This window comes from Homalodisca vitripennis, chromosome X, assembly GCF_021130785.1.
Source record: "Homalodisca vitripennis isolate AUS2020 chromosome X, UT_GWSS_2.1, whole genome shotgun sequence".
Lineage (NCBI taxonomy): Eukaryota > Metazoa > Arthropoda > Insecta > Hemiptera > Cicadellidae > Homalodisca > Homalodisca vitripennis.
Window position 1 is genome coordinate 96,375,766 of NC_060215.1, and position 15,980 is coordinate 96,391,745.

The following is a 15,980-nucleotide window of genomic DNA, read 5'->3' on the forward strand; positions in this document are numbered from 1 at the left end:
CGACACTGAAACCAAAATAATGAAGGTGACAAACGATAAGAAATAAATAAATCATCCTGGACCCAGATTTCTGGTTAAAAGACACGAGGAAGAGAGCAAACCCCTAAATTATATGAGCCCTTTCTGATACACAAAGCTCTAACAGCAGCAAGCGGACAGCCAATATCAATAGAGAAAAAAAATCTTGAAAGAAACACTTCTAGTCAAAGCCGCAAATGTAGGCTGGATATTAACTTAATGAAGTTGACAACTTTTTCGATCAGGTAGCCATAATCGGAGAACCACACAGGACCTTGAATTCTTCCAAGGGAATAATATTTAGTCACGACTTGTTACAAGAGATAAAGGAAGAATTGCTCGATGCCCACGTAACAGATATGGTGAGGATTACGAGGACGAGGGAGGATCCCAAAGGCCAACTCTTTTGAATCATTCTGATGTACTCTCTTCCCCATACACCATCTAGGGTCAGGTTAACTCTCGCTATCAGTCAGGCCACTCTACAGATATTTTCAAAATATGCTTCAAGTGCTAGAGGTTTAGCAAATCCAATAAAGGTTGTACAAATCAAGAAGTATGTAATCACTGCGGTCTAGATAGGCACAATTGCAAGGACTGCTCGAGCAATGTGGACCATTGCGTGAATTGCAGAGGAAAGCACCCATCTAGCTCATGAAACTGTAAAGTATCTGTGGAAGAAAATGAGATCCTAGAAATAGTCACCGAAGTAAAGCTCTCGTTTTCAGAAACACGGAAAGAGTACTAGAAAAGACAAACTCACTCCCCAAGACTAACGTAACTTATTGTAAGTAAGCCTGCCTACTTCTATGCTAGCCCCTCAGTGGTCCCCTTTAGTTGTTCCAGACGCAATGCCTTCCGCTAGTACGGGGATTGCCATCGGCCCATCTAACCCCAAACAAACGGGCTTGGGTGTAAACCTCACAGCTGCTACCCTATTCAAACAAAAAAAGGGCAGTAGACCGAATATAACATCAGAAGAGAGTAGCCCTTTTCTAAAAGTCAAAGGCAAATATTAAAAAAACGAAAAAGATCAGAGAACACAGCCCCAGTCCCGTTTCGAGTCCGCACGAGTTTCGCCGCTCTAGCTGAGTTAGGAGAATTAAATCACCCTGTCATACAACATCATAAATGCGATATCCCTCCATGGACTGTACCCTAGGCTAATGTAATGGCTGTACAAGATCATTCTTAAAAAAAAAAAAAAAACACTAATAAGTTGGTGTTACTTATGCCATTTAAAGACACTGGCTCCATGGCACTGGCAATGTTATGTACACAGGCGGCTCAAAAACCGAAGCTGCCACTGGCTTTGCATTCGTGACAGCAAATAAAGAATATAGATTCGGGCTTCCTCAAGCATGGTCGATATACACGGCTGAACAAAGCTATACTTAAAGCCCTTAACAGAGTCAGTCATAGAATTGCAAGAATCTGCTCGGACTCTCTAAGCAGCCTAATCGCAATCAAGAACGTTCTTGTACACGAGATAAAAAGCACAATATATAATTGGATGACATGTTGTCATTGACACATTTGATAGCATATTGAAGTTTCTATTGTCTGGGTTTCCAGACGTATGGGGATACTTAATTCAAAATGAGATGGCTGACAAAGCGGCGAAAGAATCCTTAAATCTTCCCATATATATTGAAAAAAAAAACATGTCATGCGTCATAAAGCGCGCAGTTTAACGAGCTCTAATGCACAAGTGGAAAGAGCGACGGGCTAAGGATATTGACTTTAGGCAGTTAACTAACGTACTTTCTTAAGATAGGAATTCGGAACTCTACTAAATGCTGACCTTCCATTAGAAATCCACGGTTAAGATAATGACTATATTACATTTCCCACCAACTGAAGTCTAAATTTCAAACTGTAATGATAGTGCAAAGTAAAAGGCAAAATTTTCACACATTGCTACATAAGCAATTGTAGTATTAATAAGCAAAACTGTATATTTCAGACAATACAAGCGGAAGGTGAAATGGAGCTAAACGCAACATTCGCATTGAATCACCTTTCCATCATATTTACATTTTGTGTAGAAATCTATTCGGGGTGAAGTAATCATGTTTACTAGTGCCTAAGTTTTTGAAACATAACGTTTCCTTTATTTGGTGTTAGACTAATTTACATATTATGTAAAGCTAAATTTATTGCACTATACAAAAGGATTTAATGATCTCATATGTAAATTATTACACAATTTTTAATTATTTCGAGTTAAAAGTGTTATATATCTGTACTAAAGAGCGAGAAAACCCAGTAGATACTTCTAGTACAAGCAACATGACCATAGAATACGAGGATGAAGAAAGGATATTTGGGATATCTCATGTTAAATATTACTAGTTTAAAATAGCAAGTTTAACTGTTAATCACAATGTTTTAGTTTAAAGTAAACCATAACTGATGTGGTTAATTGGTTTCAATATTGTATGTCTCTCTATAATTTTATTTCATGTCTTATTTATTTGTATACAATTTGAGGAACAACTGACAAAAGTATCTTAGAGAATATTAACACTCGTGACTTTGTGTATTGTTTATCTACTTATCAAAATTAGTGTAGATCAAGTTTTTAGTTGATTAGTAATCAATGAATGTGTGTTATTTTCCTTACCAATACACCATTTTATTTTCAACCTGTTTATCTAAACATTCGATTGTTAAATTAATGCATATATATTCTCATGCATAAATTTGTGGTTTCTTAATCTTTTTGGGCCGTTTTTATCATTCTAACTTATTATCATACACCATTGATTTTATTTTTTAATGATACCAGATAGTTCTAATATGTTGTATTTAATATTTTAAGAAATGCTCATAACACGTAGATATGGTGGGTGGATTTATTCAATGTGAATATGAAGTTTAACTCCATTTTACCTTCCGTCTAGTGCAACGTCTGAAATATGACAATGTAATAGAATTTACGTCTGTAATCTGGAGTCGACGTCCGAGTGGAGAGATAAAAAAGTGTTTGCATCGTTTTGACATCAGAAAAATCTAGACCAAAAAAGCGTTTGAGTGTACAATTGTGTACCTAATGAGACAATAAGAACATTACTTCACCTTGATTACTCTCGGTGACTGATGGAAAAACAGAGAGAGCTGTTTTGTGGTCTAGGTGTGTCTGAAAGCGACACGATGAAAGGAGTTAGTTTTTGAACGTCAAAATCGCCGTCTTTCTTTATCTTTTCAGACTGACGTAGACTCCAGATTCCAGGAGTCAAGTTTGTGACAGTGTCGTATTTCAGACACTAGACTGAGCCATTCGCATGGATAGGGTTAATTTAAATAACTTTCAGAATTATCCTCTCTTCAATCCACCTGACTTTCTAATAGCTTTCGATTGAAGATAAAATCTCCAATAGCTAATTTGTGTTATACATATTATTTATATAAGCAGTTTTGTTGTTATGATTTTATAAATATTTATATATTGGGATATGAGCAATTTTAAAGCCATGTGTTATTATTCATATTAGTAACTAATTACTGCTGATCTATCGTCCGGTTGAGTATTATTATTAACTATAATGACACGAATCTGTGGATCCTACTAACCGCAGTACTTATGAAGCTACCTTCTGCTATGTTCTGTAGATCATTTTTTGAATGATAAGTCTTTATAAAATAAAGTTTAGAATGATTGTTTTGATTTAATGTTTTATTGTATAGACTTGGCATATGCATTGTTACCTTTGTCAGCATGCTTAATAAAGAACTTGAACTTGAACTTCTAATTACGGATGATGCACATAATTAGTGGAATAATATAAACAAAATTTGCTATGGCCAATTAAGTAGCAACATTTTTTGGAGGAGGTGTGTTGGTTTTTTACGATTGTGTATATAGTTTACCATCGTAAAGATAGGGAAAACTCACTAATATGTTACAGAAGTTTACCAGCGATGGAGCAACATTTGATTTGTGAGCTAGCACAAATACAACATAGGAGTTAAATGTTGAAGTTTAGCATGGCCAACTCAAACCCTTCATTCACCTAAAAAGACGCAAAAGGGCTCAATAACATTTGACCAACAGATGTTACTTTTTTTGATCAAATAAACCATAGAAAAATTGATAAATACGTTATGTTTAGTTATCAAATGACACGACTTAGCTATACAAGTTTAATATTACTCTATTGTTTCCTTTAAATAATAAGGAATAACATGCAAGTGGCAAGAAAATCTCCCTTTTTAGATTATATAAACGCCTTATAGATAGGTTACCATACAGGTTTAATGTGTAAATTTCAAACACACGGTAACAATTTTTTTACCATTAATTTGTATATAAACTATACCACTGTTTCGTGATTAATTATTCGTGGAATATTGTTTTACAAATGTAATAGGCGATCTATGTATTCAATTTTTTTAATAGTTACACATTTTTATAATGGTTTTCACTTTCTACCTAGTTCTTAAAAACGTCATCACAAAAGGTGACAGAATTTGTTTTCAACATATACGTACAAACCAAACAAAGTAAAAAATATTGTAAACAACGATTTAAACCAAGTGACAATAGCAGGCATGACTAGAAAAAATTCTTTTATGGCGCTTCTAATAACAAAGTGAAGTATTTATTACCTACACTTTGCGTGTAATAACACAACACAAGAAATGAAATAATAACAATTTATTTATCATGTAAAAACTTTATATTAGAGAATGAACAAAAAGTTTAAAGTATTATTATTGAACGTACATTATTGTTTTCCAGCTATTCAACTTACATGCAGTAAAATATGTTTGGAGTTAAACTAGTGCAAATGATTCCTTACTCTTTGCAATTACGAAAGTTGTCTATGTCGCTATAGAACTAGGCATAGACATGTAACTCGTTAGAAACAGTGGTAACTGCCGCCAAAACCCCAACTTTATTAGTTTAGTTTGTTTGTGTTATCTTTGATTTTGATTTGACTAGAAGTAAGTGTACTAAAAGTGTTAAAGATTCATATATTTGTAATTTACGGATGTTATGTATTTCTTTATGAACAGTTAAACTTAAATACTTCTGAGTGATTTCTAGGATCAGTAACATAAAATTTTAGTTGAGATTGGCGTATGGATAATAGGTCCTAGCCTAGTTGTAATCATTAAAAGATAGCCTAGTGTATTCATTTCATTTTTATTTCAATATTTTTGAAGCTTAGCTTGATCTTTTTGTATTTTTAGTTTTAGGTAAAATGGCCAAAAGAGAGAGAACCTGGGAGTGTGAACATGAAATGCAGAAGAAACAGTACATTACTGGAAGAAAGTTTAGTACTGAAAGTAGTCAACCATCAATGGATGACATATATGGTTAGTATAGACTAGCTAATCATAACTTGGCATGCATACTCTTATGTCCTTATCAAATACAATATAAGCTACTTGGTTGTGATTTTAATGTCTGGATATGCAAGATACAAGTTTTTTTTGTCTATTGCTACTATTCTCTTGAACAAAATGGTAATTGTTACATTAAGGACCGGAGCGGCAAAATACGAGTTTCGTGTTATTAACTAATTGGAATCGTCCTACAGAACAAAACAAAACACGGTTTGACGGGGTGGAAATGAGAAATAACGAAGTTCTAGAACATCAAAAATGGAACAACTGTTTAAGCGCGGAACAATATTTCCATGTTCTACATGCACATTGGGCATCACGTGACCTTTTGTGACCATGATTCAACCTCGTGATGACATCATCGGATGCGGCGCCATCTTTGCAAACGTAAATGAAAAATAATACTGAAATGAGCAGAATTTTGATCCAAATGAACAACGTACCTCGTACTGTATTGACTCTCCCCCTTATTCTGTTTGATAAGTTCCTCGCACAGGCCAGTGGCCCATGAGGACGGACTGAATAAGGGTTGAAAGGGGATCGCCCTTTCCTTTTTTTTTAACCCTTTTACTGCCGACGTCCGACATATCGGACGTTGGCATTTTTGCCGAAAACACCAACGTCTGATATGTCGGACGTCTGTTTTTTTTATTGTTACTGGCTACTGTTATGTTCAAATGTAGAAATATTCGGTATTTTGGTTGTTTAGGAGGAAAGGATAATGAAAGAAGCCATTTGAAGAACTTTGGATTTCTATTTTCGTCGTCTTTGACTAGAATTGACGAACTACCTAGACAGCTGTCAAAATCAGATGATCGGGTTAGATTACTGAAATCTTCGTTCATTGTTGTTGTTTACAATGTTATCGAAAGTTTTTTGAAGTGTTACTTTTGTTGATCAAGGATAAAATGAGTAAAAGAGTTACATCTAACTCTCCTGTGAGTGAGGGAACAATAATTAACAGTCTAATCGATGGTGGTGTACAAGTGCAAGACGAACTGAGTGACAATTTCCTTCAGAATTTGTCAGATTCAGATGCCGAGAACGATTCTGATATTAGTGTTAGGGCTATTGATGACAATCAAAGTGATGTGGATGACACTGATGACGATCCTGACTTTATCTTACCATCAAATAATGAGGAGTTATTAGATAGTGAGGGCACAGATAAGTTTACCTTCAACTTCCACTGGTAGGCCTAGAGGAGGCCTACCAGTTTTGGGAAAATCCTCATAGTGAAGCTATGTTTCAAGGTAGCACCTTCAAATTTGGTATATGTTCTAAGCAATTGCTCTAGTTTATAATGATATCATGCTCAAAATTTTAGTATAATTTTAAAAATAAATTATCAGATGCCAAACACAATTTTTATTTTTTTATTTATTTTTATTTACATAATTTTAAAATTAAATAATGAGTTTGTTTCAAATTAAAACTTCTTTTTATTATTTAAAAAACAGCATTTAAATACGAGTAAATAAAGTAAAAATTCATGCAAATCTAATGAAAAATAAAAAAGATACAGCATTTTTTGTAAATGAATGCACAACAGCGATTTTCCCCTTTGGCAATTTTGACTGGTACGATAAAAAAATGGCCGGCAGTAAAAGGGTTAAAAAAAAAGTTTTCTTTAATTTTGAACAAATTAATTATTTGTTATCGAATTGAGACGAGTGCTTCCGGCCATCAGCGCGGGCTTTGGCAGCACTGCCTTGTGCTGATGTCAACGAAAGAAAAACATCCTTCGAGATAGTACCTATCAGTAAAATATCAAATTCTAGAGGGGCTGATCAGAAATATAAATTGAATTGTAATGGAAAGGCAATTATGTACTGTTAAAAAACTTAATAAATCATGAATACCCCTAATATGAATACGTATATAATTGGACATTAATAGAGAACACTTACCATTAGTGTGTTCCACAGAATGTACAGAAACTAAGTAATCTCGTTTCGGTCGAAACGTATACTCTTAACATGCTCGACAAAACACTCCAACACACCAATTCCGAACTATTGGACTATTGGAACTATTGGTTCGACGATTGGTCGAACTATTGGATGGTTGATCCATGATCATCACGCACTCACTCGATCAAAACTACATTACACAATATCTAATGAAGCACTGACTTCTACCCCCGAGCGTTCAGATAACAGATACACTATCAGTCCCAGCCACAGATAATATTTACGACACACCAGTTCACTACAATTGGATTTGCAAAATTGTTTAGTGTTTATATGTGTATCCTAAGGGGTAAGAAGTTAAGGTACTTTGGTATTATCTGGAGGCCACTATGTTTTAACAATTTTTCTTACCAGCTAAACAACCACATTATAAGAAAAACTTAAATTTGACTTAGGCCTTTTGTGAAAATTATATGTCATGAGGATTGGTTCTTGTTTTCTGCCTCCGAAAAGAAAGCGATGTTGGCTAAAAAGATGTGATTCGTATGAAATACAAATATAAAAAGTTAGACAATATTTACGAGTGCTTATGTAATCTAAGCTTCAATTTAGGTATTGTCACGAAGGATGTGTTTTCTTTTTTGGCTAGAAGTGCGGGGTGGAGCCGAAGGAGTCACTGAACATGACCTGATGTCGGAAAAGTTGTATGATCTGAGACGTGATCAGAGGTCGGCAAAGTAGCCTACTCATCGGAAATGCTCCTGGCCATCAATGCGAGCTACCACACTATACTTCTGGTGAAAAAAGAAAAAACCCCTCGAGGTAGTATCCATATTCAAGCTTAGACCACATGAGTGCTCATGAAGGTTATCTTCAACTTTGATACAACTAGTAACACAATAACAATAATCTAATCTAAATCTACTTATATGGAGTAACAAGAAGTAGATAGGGACAGAAATGTCCTACTTCTCACTGACATCTTTTCCTTCCTTTTGGAAGGCAGAAAACAAGAACTGATCGTCATAATGATATGCAGTTTTTACATTCAAACAATGTCCGCCTTTTCTAATAATGTAATTTTTTAGGTTCTGGATATGAGAAACTGTTCCAAAAATAGTTCAAAAATTAATTTACCTAAAAAATAAAGCTATCAAGTGTGTACGATATTAAGGTAGGGTACACAATAGTCTGATTTGTTTCTATAAGCATGGGCTCATATTTTACAAACCACCTAGACAGGTAAACAATAAAATCACTCATGAGAAAATAGGTCAATCCATATGAAGGGATTCAATAAAAATGAAATTGGTTGCTTGACCATGGCTGCAATATAATAAGCGTCCAACACTCGAATGACTGATAATATCGAATCATCGATATTCATGAGTAAAGAATCCTTGATATATCTATTCAAACTAAATTATAGTCATAGTCATAGTCATAGATCTTTATTCAAAGCTGTAATATTATAAATACAGTCAGAATAGTGTCACAAATACAGATAGACTAATATCATCACAGATACAAGTTAACCTATCTAAAATCTTATGTTAACTTAACATAAATATTGTTAATTTAAACAACTAAAATTAACTCAATTTTTATTTATATTTAATGGCCCAAGCCCTCAAAAAATTCTTCAAAAGAATAAAATGATCGTGATATGAGGTAATTTTTTAATTTATTTCTAAACGGATTGATTCCTTCAATTTTTTTTATGAGGATAGTAGGATAGTTTAATAGGAATGTATTGAATAAATCGTGTACCAGCGTATTCAGTTTTCTTTTTAAACAGCTCTAATTTATGATTTTCAAAAATTATACCACTCCTAGTATTATATCTATGAGTGGTATAGTTAGGTATATTTTTAAATTTTGTGTAAGTTATTGTATCGTATATGTATTGACTGTAAACAGTTAAAATTCTTAATTGTGCAAATAAATGTTTAACGGTTGCTTGCCATGGTAAATTTAGAATTAACCGTATTGATTTTTTTTGTAGTATAAGAATTTTTTCAAGGTTTTTATTTGAAGTAGCTCCATATACACTGATCCCGTAGCTTATATGGGAATGTATTAAAGAAAAATAAATTTGTTTTAAAGTATCCTGGTTACAAAGGTTTGCCATTTGCCTAAGGGCGTACAGGCCAGATGATGCTTTTTTTATTACGGTTTGTACATGTTGATTCCAGCTTAAATTTTGATCTATTATTAGACCTAGGAAACAAGTTTCCTCTACCTCCATTATATTTTGGTTATTTATCTTAATGTCATATTGAAAATTAAACTTCGATTGGTGTGTTTTAAAGGGTATAAAATGTGTTTTGCCGGGGTTAAGTAACAAATTCTTTTTAGTTAAAAAAGAGTTAATTTTATTCAAACAATTAAGAGATGATGTTTCAATTACCTTGGGATCCTTTCCTTTGACAATTACGCTTGCATCATCAGCGTATAAACACATTTTGTTTTCCTCTGCTACTGTAGAAAGTCCTGTTATATAGCAAATAAATAGTAAGGGACCCAAAATTGAACCTTGTGGTACGCCATACTTTATGAGTTTTTTTTCGGATACAAAATTAATTTTGTCTTTATTTATTAAGTATGATAATTCAACGTATTGATTACGGTTACTGATGTAAGAGTGAAACCAATTTATTTCTTTATTTTTTAAGCCTAAATCTTCCAGAACATTTATAAGTTCGTCATGAATTACGCTGTCAAACGCTCTTGTCAAATCCATAAAAATTTCTAAAGGTCTATTACCTTTATCTAATTCCTCTATTAAATTTTGCACAAATTCTACTGATGCAGTAATTGTTGACCTGCCTGGACGAAAACCATGTTGTTGATTATCAAGAAAATCATTTTCCGACAGATAGTTTAACAGTTGTTCATTAACAACTTTCTCAAATATTTTAGAAAACGTCGATAATAATGATATATCGTCGATATATTATAGTTATTTCAAATTACAGTATAATAGGTAATACTGTTAATATAAAATATAATAATAGGTGAATAAAAATCTAGACAAACAGCAATGTATATTTATAAAATACAATAAACAAACAGTATAAAATTGAGTTACTTTTTACTATATTTAAGTATAAACATGTCTGACATCTTGTGACACAAAATATTTATTAACTATTGTTTTTCTGCCATTGTAGATGGGCACATCAGTGTCAGTAACAGGTATCAGTGGTAACCTATTACCAGGATACTGTTGTTTCAGTAACAGCTGGGCTGAAAGGTTTGGTGCTCTCATATTGAATTTTTGTTTGTTGAGTTACTCAGTAGCCAATAACAGACGATGCCATTTTGTCCAAGCATTAAAGCTAGGAATGGATATATTACACTATTGAATGTTATTATGCTAAATAGGTTTAGATTAGTTTAAATAAGTAAATACCAAAGTTAAACATAACCTTTACAAGCGCTCATGTGATCTGAACTTGAATGTGGGTACTATCTCGAGAGATGTATTCCCTTTTCCACCAGCAGTGCGGGGTGGCACCACCGAAACTCGCAATGATGGCCAGGAGCATTATTGGTACTTTCCCAACCTCCGATCACGTCCTGACTTGTACAATGTGATCTGACGTCGGAGAAGTTGGACGATCTGGGATGTGTAGGTATCAGTGGCGCCCACTCTGCACCTCTGGCGAAATAAAATATATCCCTCGAGATAGTCCCCAAATTCAAGCTTAGATTATGTGAGCCATTGTAAAGGTTATCCTAACTTTTTATATTTCTAATATGTATATGTGTATAGGCTAGTAAGAAATAATAGATAAGGACTTTGCAGTACCCAATTGTGTTGTATAGTGAAAATTCGAATTGGCACATTTATAACTTTATTAGTTTATCAGTCTATGTTACTTTTAGTGAGTTAGTTAAATTTTTGTATAGAACATGCTATCATGGTAACAGGTTACTTGAACATAATACCTCAACACGTTATTTTGGGTTATTAACAAGTAACAGTATTTCTCGTCTCTAGCAGCCATTACTCAAATACCATATACATGATTTTAATTTGTTTGAAATAATTTAATTGAATTAATTTTTTATAGGAATTACAACTTTTTTATTTGACACAGAGCAAGGTTATGAATTTTCAAAAGTAAAGAAAAAGTGTGTTTCCGCCCATGTTAATACTGTAAATTACTCAAATGAAGTTATTGGAAAATATCTAAAATGGAATGTTGTTATAAGTTATTTATTATTATATATAAAAGGTCTCAAAATAAGCAAAAATTACACATACATATTTAAAAAAATTTTATAAAAATATCTGACCGTTGCACATAACTTACATTTACGTATCTCACCTTAGCTATTATTATTCTTTAAAAGCACACTTATTTCTTTGTATAGGCTGAAACTCTATTATATGTTACTCTATAAACTTAGGTTATTTTGGGAATAAAACTTTCCATTAGAGCTATAAAGAATATAACAAATGTTGTAGAATAGATCTTTATGAAAAGAATGGTGTTGGATTGAAAGGTCTAGCATAATCCAATCCAGAGATAATCAATTTAACGCTAATGTCTTCAAAGCAAAAAATCACCGGATTCTTGTGAACAAAAATGGCTGCCTTAAATAAATGACGAAAGATAAAGTTCTTTAAAAATAATTTTTGAACCTCTTATAAGTATGGTAAAAACATAAAAGATTAAAATATTTTAAAATGATAAAGTAACCGTCATATGGATTGACCCAAATGCTTAACAACGTATACCCCATCAGACGCACAATGCGCTTTATGAAATCTTGGTGTGCCCAGACAGTTGTATGCTCTCCAACAGTTGCTTAGTATTGTTGTAAAAGGCAGAATCCGTTCTTTTATAATCTCTAGCAGGGTATCCCTATCTCACTTTTTACAGTGATTAGGAAAGATTCCTTACTCTGCCTTTCAGTACCCTTATTAAGCCTTACACTATAGTCGAGACTTGTATAAAGAAAGAATAGGCTATCGCATGTAACAAACGTATTTGAATTACCTCTTCGGCTCCCTCAAGGGTCACTCTTCCCTCATAAGAAAAGTCTGTTTTAAATTTTACTTCTCAAAACTAAATATTGCATGTGTTTGTTGTTTAAATAAAGAAGAATCTCTTAACTACAAGCTAGCAGGTCACATGGATCGCAACTTGTGCTAAAAAGTGTAGCAATTGTTGTAAACCAATTTTTGGAATAGGAGTCAGATTATTTTTAGGTTTGCTTAGGTACGGTATATTTCAAATGTTTTAGTGCAAACAACTCTTGTCTAATATTAACTATTGGCTTCCTCTCTAGTCTATGTACTTTGAGTAAACACCAAGTGAATGTAACAATAGTGTTGCCAGTAATAGTAATATGATAACTGAGTCATATTTATTGCATGTTGTAGTGCTGGCAAAAAATCATGTCTAGACTAGTTGTTACCATTTTCAAAGTGTTTATTATTCATTTCCATAGGATTCTAGACTGTAACTATGTCCTTTATCTTAAATATGGAGAGTAGATTTACTGACCTACCTACCAATTAAATGTTAAATATACCAGCTTTGCTTTTATTTTGTCTTCAAATCAAATCAAATCAAATCAAAATATTCTTTATTACATGTTCATCAAGAACAGAAATGGTGTCAGTTTTACAATGATGTTGTACATAACTCGTTAAAACTTATTGAGATGTTTTTTGGACAGTCTATCCATGTTGAAGGAACTCATTTATGGTGTAGAAAGGCCGTTCGGCCAGCCAGCTGTGGAGTCCTATCTTCAATTTAATCCCATTTCTTGATCTTAGGTTTCTGGGCAGTCGATTGAGGAATTTAATTCCCGTATACGTTGGTTTTTTTCTCATATTGAGCTAGGTGGTGTGCTGGAAGACTGTAGAGTTGTGCGTTGCGGGTGTTGTGCGTGTGTATATCAGAGCCCCTTGTCATGTTTTGTCCATCAGCATGCATGACTGTTTCTTGTATGTATAGGTTGATGATAGTTAGGATTCCAAGTGACTTGAAAGCACCTCTGCAAGTGTCCAGTCTCTGTAGTCCAGCCAGGATTCTGATGGCCCTCTTTTGTATTAGCAAAATTCTTTGGATGTTTGTTGCAGAGGCTGCTCCCCAAACAGCAAGGCCATACCTTAGATGGGTCTCAAAGAGTGCAAAATATGCTGTTCTTGCTGTAGTTAGGTCACTTATGGCTTTGATTTGTTTGATTGCATAAACACTGGAGTTCAGTTTTCTACAAAGGTTGTCTATGTGTGTGGTCCAGTTTAACATGCTGTCAAGGGTTAGGCCCAGGAATTTTACTTTGTTTTCCATAGTGACACCTGGAATCTGTGGTACCTCTTGATTAAGATATCCAAATCCCATTTGGCTGGTTTTGGTGGGGTTGACAACCAAATCATTGTTATGGCAGTACTGGTAGGCTGAATTTAGGGATATGTATGAGTTGATAGCTAGGTTCTCAGGTGTTTTATCACTTAACAGCAGGGTGGTGTCACCTGCATACATTATGGTACTGCAGTAGTCCTGTAGATGTTGGGGCATATCATTGGTGAATAAGATGAAGAGCACCGGTCCCAAAACGGAGCCCTGTGGTACTCCTCGGGTTACCGGCAGCATGCTGGATTGGATATTTGTCGTAATATTTTTGGTTGTGTGTTGTAGTTCTACCAGTTGTTGTCGTCCAGTCAGGTAGCTTTTAAACCATTCTTTAGCTGTACCACATATGCCTTTTAAGAGCTATTTTCTCACAGAGCTTTGAGAAGGTTAAAATGAGGGAAATTGGTCGGTAGCTGCTGTCTGTTGCTGGGCATCCTTTTTTGTACTTTGGATAGACCTTTGAGATTTTCATGCCTGTTGGGAATTGACCTTGGGCAAATGATTTGTTAAATATTATTTCCAGTGGGGCATAGAGTTCATTTACACAGTGCTTTAAGAGCTTAGATGATATTTCATCGGTCCCAGAGGAATTCTTTGATTTTAGGTTTCTTACAGCGTCTTTTATTTCTGCTTCGTTTGTGGGGGCCATAGAGGTCAGTGTGTGATTTGTAGATCTTGGTATACGGCCCATTGTCACTACCCTGTTTTGATCATTTTCCAGAGTTTGGTCAGCAATATTGGTGAAAAATTCGTTCAGATGGGCTGCAATTTGCTCTGCATCATCGACCATTTTGCCATCTATCCGCAGTTTTATTTCAGATTTTTGCGTTTTTCTGACTCTCACATTATTAATAATGTTCCATATGGCCTTTGATTTATTGTCTGCATTGTTGATGTAATTTTCGGATGCTTGTTTCCGTAGAGATCTGAGCCTTAGGTCATAGGATTTCTTGATTTCGGCTGCTTTCTTTTTGTGATTGTCATCACCTGTCACATTGTATTGCTGCAGTCTCTCCAGGTAGTTGTTTTTTAGCTGCAGTGCTTCTTTATCCGAAAACAGTTTTGGTTTAGGTCTAGGTTTGGGTCTTTTCCTTATCTTGGGGCATGCTGTGTTGAGTGCCAGTGACAGTTTTGTGTTGAAGATGTTGTATGCTTCTTCTGCTGATAAGGCATGCATAACAGGTTCCCAGTCCTCTTGCTGAAGAAGGGCTTTAAGTTCATTTAGGTTTCTGTGATTTAAGCACCTTTGTAGGATCTGTGGCCTTTGGGGTTGTTTTGTGGATAGAATTTTGCAAGTTTGGGCAGTGTGGTCTGAGAGTCCAGTGCTTATTACATCTGTGATGATGTCTGCTGGGTCAAGATTGGTGCATAAGCAGTCAATCGAGGTTTCCGAGTGAGGGGTTATTCTGGTAGGGGGCAAGTCTATCCTTGTCATGTCATGAAGAGCGAGTATTTCATTCAGCCTTGCTGTATTCCTGTCAGGTTTCATATTATCAATATTTATATCTCCCATTACAATAAGTGGCGAGCTCTCGGCTTTGGTATCTTCCAGTGATTGTGACAATATGTTCAGTGCATCATCAATGTTACCTGCTGGAGATCTATATATTCCCATTACTTGAATAGTGAAGTTTTTTATTTTAATCTTGACAAGTGCCAGTTCACACGTGAGTTCTTCACAGAGCTGGTGTATCTCGATTGATTCAGTATGTGCCTCCAAGCCCTCTACGACATAAATAGCTACACCGCCTTGTTTGTGGACTTCTCTGCTATAGTGGGCTCTTAAAGTGTAGTACGGAATTTGAAAATTTTCTTCAATTTGATCTTGTTTTAGGCCATGTTCTGAAAAGATTAGTATCTCAGGTTTTGTTTCTTCTATTATATGAAGGAGTCTGTTTATTTTTTTGGAGATTCCTTGAATGTTTTGATGGAGAATAGTTAAGGTGGAGCAGTTTTTGGCTGTTCTATGTCTAAAAAATTTGAGCTTGTCTTTAATCCTGTAATATTGACGTTTGCGGTGCTCTTAGTTTCAATGTGTGAGGGTGTTATGTCTTGGGCTTTTGGTGGAGTCTGTTGGATGGTGACCCGAGGCACAGATGGTGAGGCTGGGGAAGTGCCATCAACAAGCACTGACAAGTCACTTTTTTCTCCTTTGTGCTTGTGATCTTTCATCATGCATTCTCTATAGTACTCTATATGCTTTACAAAGAATGCTTCATAAGAGTCCTCTTTTGGTTTTATTATGGCGTTTTTTGGGGGTTTCTTGGTCCACTGTACTTCAGAGTTGAGGGGTTTCAATTTTGTTCGTTGAATGGTA

At 34.7% G+C, this 15,980-nt stretch overlaps 1 protein-coding gene across 2 annotated transcripts in view; it reads left to right on the forward strand.

Annotated features, from left to right (window-relative positions):
- The first annotated feature begins 4,900 nt into the window (after window positions 1-4,900).
- The window catches only part of LOC124369727, a 46,642-nt gene continuing 35,562 nt past the window's right edge, over window positions 4,901-15,980 (forward strand). The window contains exons 1-2 of one of the 2 annotated variants that reach the window (XM_046827786.1): window positions 4,901-4,968; window positions 5,218-5,343. In XM_046827786.1, the coding sequence (XP_046683742.1) occupies window positions 5,229-5,343 (115 nt within the window). In that variant the 5' untranslated portion in view covers window positions 4,901-4,968; window positions 5,218-5,228. Of the gene's footprint in view, window positions 4,969-5,217; window positions 5,344-7,935; window positions 8,109-15,980 lie in introns of those variants that run through there. The other variant, XM_046827787.1, reaches the window with a different exon arrangement.